This window comes from Macaca mulatta, chromosome 1, assembly GCF_049350105.2.
Source record: "Macaca mulatta isolate MMU2019108-1 chromosome 1, T2T-MMU8v2.0, whole genome shotgun sequence".
Lineage (NCBI taxonomy): Eukaryota > Metazoa > Chordata > Mammalia > Primates > Cercopithecidae > Macaca > Macaca mulatta.
Window position 1 is genome coordinate 220,983,027 of NC_133406.1, and position 7,646 is coordinate 220,990,672.

Genomic DNA, 7,646 nt, shown 5'->3' on the forward strand with positions numbered 1-7,646 from the left:
TGGCTCATGCCTGTAATCCCAGCACTTTGGGAGGCTGAGGGAGGCAGTTCATGAGGTCAGGAGATCGAGACCAACCTGGCTAACATGGTGAAACCCCGTCTGTACTAAAAATACTAAAAATTAGCTGGGCGTGGTGGCAGGTGCCTGTAGTCCCAGGTGCTCAGGAGGCTGAGGCAGGAGAATCTCTTGAACCCGGGAGGCGGAGGTTGCAGTGAGCCAAGATCGCAGCACTGCACTCCAGCCTGGCGACAAAGCGAGACTCCGTCTCAAATGCTGATTCCTTTAGTTACTAATAATGCAAGGAAAGTGTTCTGAGCACCGACTAAACTCAAAGCACCTCTCTTTGAGCACTCCAATCTTGTGTAAAATTGCCACCCACCTACTCCAGATACCCCTCCTCCATCCCTACTGTAAGAATTAAGAAAAGAGGAAAGAAACATGAAAGATGGCTTGGCAGTCAAGAACAGGTTTATTTTAGAGAGGGGCAGCTGGCTGAGTTAGGTCAGAGGCACACTCTTACATGCTAAGAGTTTTTAAGGATTCAGGGTAGGAGAGTTTAACAGAGGCTTGGACTGCTTCTGTGTCTTTTCATTATGCTTATCTGGGAGGGAGAGTTGTGTGTCTGTTCCCATACATCTTTCTGCAGCTGCAGGCATACCCCCCGAGTCTGCTTTTAGCTTTCTTATCTTAGTGCACCTGAAGGGAAAAGACTGTGCTTATTAAGGCCCACTGTTTTACTGGGGCCCGTTGTATGAGGGTGAAGCTTGGCAGTTGCCAGACAGACTTTCCCCACACCTCCCTCTGTGCCCGAGCTGTCTTACCTGTGTTTTACTGTCTACTCTTTCTGCCTGTTTGTAATTACAAGATAAATGATTTCCTTGAAATGCATGAGGCTAGAAAGGGAGCTGGAACTTAAAGTGGTGATGTTTGTCTGAGATGATGGTGCTCCTGCTCTGTCACCTACTGCCTCTCTCCCCATCGCAGTGTCACCACCTAACATGCGATGTCATTTACTAGGATGTCTTTTGCTGATTATCCGTCTCTTTCTGCTAAAGTGGAAGCCCCATGAAAGTAGAGATTTCTGTTTGGCTCACTGAGTCCAAGGGTTTGAATTAGGTGCGGGATGGAAGATGAACAAGAGGCCAATTCATGGACTTTGAATTCCTGAAAAACATCCTGAAGTGATGGGAAAAGGACGTCACCAGAGTCCTTGAGCATTGGAGTATTTCTTCCGCCTGAAGCCTGGACCAGGGCTATCCAGATATACAGAGAGGAAGGCGGTTCTGCCTGTTGGAGGAACTACTGTTTCCAGAAGTCCAATGTTTAACAAAGGCAGTGGTCTACGCTGGGGGATGAGACCTCTGAACCCTGACATGGCCATAAAAGCCAATTGCTATAGGAGTGGCAACCCAGAGTAAGAAGAATGAAGGAAGTCAAAAGAGATCCCTGGAGGTTGTATTAGTTTGCTTCAGCTTTGTATTAGGTACTTTGTGGCTTACACAACAGACATTTCATTGTCTAACAGTTCCAGCGGCAGACATCAAAGAGCCCAACAGGGCTGATTCCTTCTGAGGGCTGTGAGGGAGAATCTGCTCCATCCCTCTCTCCTAAGCTTCCAGTGTTTTCTGGTCATCTTTGCCATTCCTTGGCTTGTACAAGCTTCACCCTGATCTCTGCCTTCATCTTTGCATGGCTTTCTCCCAGTGTGCTTCCTGTCTCCAAATTTCCCCTTTTTGTAATGACATCTGTCATCATGGATTAGGGCCCATCCTAGCTGCCCTAGTGACCTCATCTTAACTAATTATATCTGTAATGACCCTATTTCTAAATAAGATCACATTCTAAGGTACTGGGACTCTAACACATGAGGGCAGGAAGGAAGACCAGTGTCCAACGCATTACACAGTCGAGCGCTGGAGGTAAATGGTATTTTTGAGAGGAAAGCTGTCTGATGGCTCTTGGGCTAGACTAGGTTATGTGGCAGTAGCTGCCCATCTCAATTATCAGCAGCTTAATACAGCAAAAGTCTATTTCTCACTCACGCTAAGACCACTGTGCACTGCAGGACTTTCTAGGACAATGGTCTTCCATGCTATGATTCTACACCCCAGATTGCTTTCATCTTCTGGTTCTACCGGTGGGGCAGGGAAGGGCTGGGGAGTTGCATCTCATAGTCCCCCTGCTGGAGAAACCCGGAAGTGAGCCTTAATACCAATGCTTATGTTTTCCCAGCCAGCAGCAGGGCCCTAGGTCTCCATCCCTGCAAGGGGCTCTAGAGTATATGGAACAGATGGAATGTTCACAAGCACGACAGCCTCTGCCACAGTGACTTTTTAAGGACTGGAATCGCAGAGTGTTTACTTAAGGCCATGGAAGCTAAATTCTTAGCATGTGCTGGAGAGCAATGAAAAAGATATTTACTTTATGAATTAAAGCTGGAGTCAGTGTGAGCCTGAAGCCTAAAGGAAAAAGAGCAACAGATCCAGGGAGCATTCACCTCCCCTGTCTCCAAACAGGTGAGGATGGGGAATAAAGTGAAGGCAGTGCTTTGGTGGGAACTTCAAGGATAGCCTCTGGCTTTTTCCAGGTTTAGAAGCTCATATGGGACAGGGGCGGAGGAAAAGAAGAAAGGGAAGGAAGAAGAGAAGGTTGAGGCCCTGGCCCAAGTTAGTGGGAAGGGAAATCCACCCCCATTAAACCCTCTCCCTGGTGGACTGTGGGGTGCACAAGTGAGAAGTGAGGCCTGCACAGGTGCTGGAACATGCTAGAGGCCCAGTACATACTTCTCGCGAATGAATGATTGAGCGGCTGAATGAATGAGTACCACTAAAAGCCCTCTTTTCTATTCCCAAATGCCACAGTGAGCAGAAGGGAGCAATCCTTGCTCAGCAATTGGTGGTCCCTTTGGGTGTACAAATGAGTCTACAGCCGGCAACAGCAGACAGTCCCTGCCCCCCTTAGAGGCGGCTGCAGGGAGGTGGCTGACCGTTGATCACACCCAGAGCTGATTATGGGAATTTACTCCATGGAAAGACTGCAAAACGGCCTGAAATGTGTTTTGGCATCAGCTACCGACACGTAAAGTTTCTCAATCCTCAACTCTGTCCTGCCAGCTGATGAGGGGAAGGAAAGGGATTACCTAGGGGTATGGGCGGCCAATCCTGAGTCCACCAACTGACCACACCCATCCCCAGCCTCATGCCTCACCTACCCCCAACCTCCCAGAAGGAGCGGCTATTTAAGGGGAGCAGGAGTGCAGAACAAACAAGACAGCCTGGGGATACAACGCTGAGGTCCTCTGAGAGGTAAACAGCCAGTGAAGCTGATGTCCTGTCAAGAGCAGAATTCCTGCTCGTTCGCTGCCTTTGAGAGTGGCTGTGCTGTGCATGCATGTGCATGATTTGATATGCACAAGAGGGTGTGTGTGCATGAGTATGTTGAGTGGGTATGTGATTGTAGTGAATGAGAGGATGTTCGCACTCGCAGGTAAGTACAAGAGTGTGTGTATGTGGGCATAGGTCTGTGAGCATGTATGTGTTTGGGAACGTGTGTATGTGGAAGGGGTTAGAAAGCCTTGCCGAGATAGGTTGATGCTTTCATTCTGGAGGAAAATACTGAGGCTGAGACTCCATGGGTGCCTTGGAGACTCCAAGCCTTGAATCTAGTTTGGAGATGTGCAAGCTATGTCTTCCACATCCTCTGACCTCAGGAACCTCCCAGTTAGTTGGGAGGAACCTGGTTCCAACCTCCCAAGAACTCTCAGTCTGATGAGGCACAGGGGAGGTCTCATTAGTGTCTCGTGGGGTTCTCCACAGGTCTGAGGGCCTGATGTGTGTGAAACCATTCTGCAGAGCTGAGAACGGGTCAGGAGGTGGTGTGTGTGTCTGTGTGTATTGCTGGAGGGCACTCCTTGTGTGCTCTGAGTGTGACAGAGGGAGTCAAGCTGGACTTAGGTTGGATGAGAGGGCATGTCTGTGTGTCTCAGAGCCACCAAGGAGGAGCAGGGGCGCAACGGCCAGGGCAGAAGCTGAGACCACCCAGCGGAGGAGCTAGGCCAGTCCATCTGCATTTGTCACCTAAGAACTCTTACCATGAAGACCCTCCTGTTGTTGGCAGTGATCATGATCTTTGGTAAGTGCTGACCCTGACCTCTGAGCATGGGGGGACAGCCCCAGAAGGGAAGCACTCTTGTCCCTTAGTTTTCTCTCCCATTGCAGCAATCCTCTCTCAGGGGAAGAAGAGAAGCCATTTGGGAGGAAGGAGAGTAGCAGAGAGGGGCAGAGAGGGAGGGCACAGGACCCCATGCCACATCACCAGACAACTCCCAAATTTCCTTCCAGGCCTTCTGCAGGCCCATGGGAATTTGGTGGATTTCCGGAGAATGATCAAGTTGAAGACAGGAAAGGAAGCTGCACTCAGTTATGGCTTCTACGGCTGCCACTGTGGCGTGGGTGGCAAAGGAGCCCCCAAGGATGCAACGGATCGGTGAGGCTACCCATCCCTCCCTACCCTCCTAGACTCTGGCCCAGGCAGGGCTGGGAGCTGCAAAGACAGTGCCGGTTCCTGATGGGCACAGAGGTCTCAGGATGGCCTGGTTGGAAAAGCAGCCAGCATGTTGGAACTGCTGCTCTAGACTGTTGCAAAGTCACTGGGTCTCTGTCCAGGGTCCAAGGGGGTGAGACCACAGGCACCAGGTCTCCTGGAGCTGTGGGACAACAGCCCCAATAGGGTGTCTCCTTGCAGCTGCTGTGTCGTTCATGACTGTTGCTACAAACGTCTGGAGAAACGTGGATGCGGCACCAAATTTCTGAGCTACAAGTTTAGCAACAAGGGGAGCACAATCACCTGTGGTAAGAGACCTACATCACCATTGAGTGGCCCTCATTTGTTTAGACAGTGCTGAGGACTGTGCTGGGCACCAAAGATAGACACAGAGGGACACAGTTCCTGCTTCAGGAAGCTCACAGTTGAGTGGGAAGCCAGGAAAGTGAAAATCCAATGTGGTAAAGACTCCAGTGGGAAGTAAACAGATAAGGTGTTAACACAGCCTGAGGCTTGAGGAAGGCTCCTGGAAGGGGTGACCTCTAAGCTGAGTCTGAAAGGCTGTGCAGAGTCAGGGAAGAGGAGGGCTGGGAGCATGCCCAGAAGAGGACACAGCATGGTCAAAGGCACCAAAGGGTTGTGTAAGCCATTCTGTGCTGCCCAGCAGAAACATGAGGAAGAGAAGCAGTGCTGAGCCATGATGCTGGAGACAAAGGAAGGAGCTAGGTCAATCCGGCCCTCCAGGCCAGGCTTTATTTAGGTTTTGCCCTAAAGCAATAGGATGCTATTAAGCAGAGGAGCTACAGGGTCAGATTTGCATTTTAGAGGACTCACTGTGAGGACAGGGTCGATGGAGACAAGTGGAAGGGGGGCAGAGAAGGCTATTGCCATCCTGCAGGCAAGAGGGAGTAACATCTTGACATAAAACAACGGAGGTCAGGATGGGAAGGGTGGAGAAAACATCAAGATGTATTTGAGGTGGAATCAGCTGAGCTGGTGACTGAGTGGGGTGGGACGGGGAGAGGGAGCTGTTGGATGGAGGATGGATATGTGGCTGCATGGATGGCACAACTGTGATAAAGACCATGGGAGCAGGTTGTGGTGGAGGGCGGGGAGGAGCAGTTCTATTTCCAGCATGTGGAGTTTAGGGGCCTCCAGCACCCAGGGAGGGGTCCAGCAGGCAGCTGTCCGTACAAATGCAGCTCAGGGGAGAGGTCAGGACTGGGGACACAGATTCAGAAGCCGGCAGCAGAGAGCTGAGAGGTGGGTGTGATCACTCATTTTCTGCTTAAAGGCCTAGAAAGGAGACAGAGGAGGGATGGACAGAGAGGGAGAAGGAGAACTGAGCAAGAAGCTCAAGGAGTTGGTAAGGAGATGGTTAGCAATTGAACAGAGGAGTCCTCCATGAAAAGGGCCAACAGGCTCCCCTGGATGTTGAGGCAGGAAGGCATGAGGGACTCAGGGGAAGCTGCTTCCATGGAGTGGGGAGGGCAAAGCCAGATTAGAGCGGGTGGGGGCTGATGGGAAGGGAAGTAGAGACAGAAGGCAAAGACAACGTTCTGGAGAAAGCTTGGCCCTGAAGGGGAGGAGAGGTGGGTGGCACTGGAAGACAGCTGACCCATGAGTGGGATTTGGAGAAAGTGTGGACTCCTGCCCATGGCCTGAGTCCTTTAAGATCAGAAATTATGTCTCCTATCATGGCCTCTCCATAGAGGCATGTTTCTTCAGCAGGCATCAGGTCACAAGCCACATGATGCCAAGCTGATAGTAGCTTGGGTAATGGGGATAGGTGACTGTCACATAATTAGAATTCTGGAATAGGGCAGTGCCAGGCCTGGGGCAGCTTTCCAGCATGTCATCAAGAAGCCAGCCTTCTCCTGGCCTTCAGCTATGTCACGTGGGCAGTGTCTACAGCTGGGATGTCAAGAGACAGGCTGCAGTTCCACCCTCCTGGCCTCACACTATGGAAGAGACTTTCGTCTTGGGCATCTCTCTTTTTGGAGGGAGGAAATAGATCTTTCCCAGAAGCCCCCAGCAGACTTCCCCTTGTCGTTCATTGGTTGGAACAAGGTTACATAATACACAAAGACCAATCACTGCAAAGGAAAAATGGATGACCCTGCCTGGCTTAAACCAATCACACTCCATTCCCAGACCCCCGGGGCTAGGGCTTTGCCGCCTGAACACATCTGTTAGCAAGAGGAAGATATGATGGCTATTAGGAAGGCCTTTGAGAGAGTATCCCAGTGCCTGGCTGTGTCTCCACCAGGCTGGAGGCCAGCATCCCAAGGGCAAGAATTCTGTCTCCCCTTTGGTCAGAAATATCCGGCGCGCAGGTGTTTGTCTCCAACTAGGAGCTTCTGGAGGCCACGGCTGTGTCTTCTACCCCAGGGTTCCCACAAGAAGCCACTGAATATTAACAAACTCCCATCTTGTGTTTATTTTCTTGTGATTTCAGCAAAACAGGACTCCTGCAGAAGTCAACTGTGTGAATGCGATAAGGCTGCTGCCTACTGTTTTGCTAGAAACAAGAGTACCTATAATAAAAACTACCAGTACTATTCCAATAAATTCTGCAGAGGGAGCACCCCTCGTTGCTGAGTCCCCTCTTCCCTGGAAACCTTCCACCCAATGCTGAGTTTCCTTCTCTCATACCCTCCTTCCCTACCCTAACCAAGTTCCTTGGCAATGCAGAAAGCATCCCTCACCATCCTAGAGGCCAGGCAGGAGCCCTTCTATACCCACCCAGAATGAGACACCCAGCAGATTTCCAGCCTTCCACTGCTCTCCTCCACCTCAACTCCATGCTTAACCAAAGAAACTGTACTCCGAGGAGTCTCTTCTGAATAAAGCAATTAGCAAATCATGTATATGTGTGTGTGTGTGCATTGCCCTATGCACTGTGAGTGTGAGAACAAACAGGGGTAGGGGTTAAAAATACAGGCTCTGAGCCCAGTGTAGTGGTGTGTGCCATTGTCGCAGCTGCTCGGGAGGCTGAGGCTGAAGTGCAAGGATTGCTTGAGCTCAGAAGTTCAAGGCCAGCCTGGGCGACACAGGGAGACCTTGTCTTTATAAAAATAAAACAAAACAAACGAAAAAAATAG

At 50.6% G+C, this 7,646-nt stretch overlaps 1 protein-coding gene across 3 annotated transcripts; it reads left to right on the forward strand.

Moving 5' to 3' along the window:
- The first annotated feature begins 2,442 nt into the window (after positions 1–2,442).
- PLA2G2A (phospholipase A2 group IIA) lies at positions 2,443–7,408 on the forward strand. 3 transcript variants are annotated; one of them, XM_077988690.1, is made up of 6 exons: positions 2,443–2,516; positions 3,195–3,305; positions 3,986–4,131; positions 4,341–4,485; positions 4,744–4,850; positions 7,001–7,408. In XM_077988690.1, the coding sequence occupies exons 3-6, from the start codon at positions 4,092–4,094 to the stop codon at positions 7,141–7,143; spliced, it is 435 nt and encodes a 144-aa protein (XP_077844816.1). In that variant the 5' UTR covers positions 2,443–2,516; positions 3,195–3,305; positions 3,986–4,091; the 3' UTR covers positions 7,144–7,408. The 3 variants fall into 3 exon arrangements, with proteins under 3 accessions (XP_077844816.1, XP_077844801.1, XP_001094731.1); XM_077988675.1 differs by lacking the exon at positions 2,443–2,516 and having other exon boundaries at positions 3,112–3,305; positions 4,329–4,485; XM_001094731.5 differs by lacking the exon at positions 2,443–2,516 and having other exon boundaries at positions 3,144–3,305.
- The last annotated feature ends 238 nt before the right edge of the window (positions 7,409–7,646 follow it).

Bases quoted from the DNA above. Each gene is read 5' to 3' on its own strand.
- PLA2G2A (XM_077988675.1), top strand. From the start codon at position 4,092: ATGAAGACCCTCCTGTTGTTGGCAGTGATCATGATCTTTG. The intron at 4,132-4,328 runs GTAAGTGCTGAC...GACAACTCCCAA, and splicing joins GGCAGTGATCATGATCTTTG to ATTTCCTTCCAGGCCTTCTG. The intron at 4,851-7,000 runs GTAAGAGACCTA...TTGTGATTTCAG, and splicing joins GGGGAGCACAATCACCTGTG to CAAAACAGGACTCCTGCAGA.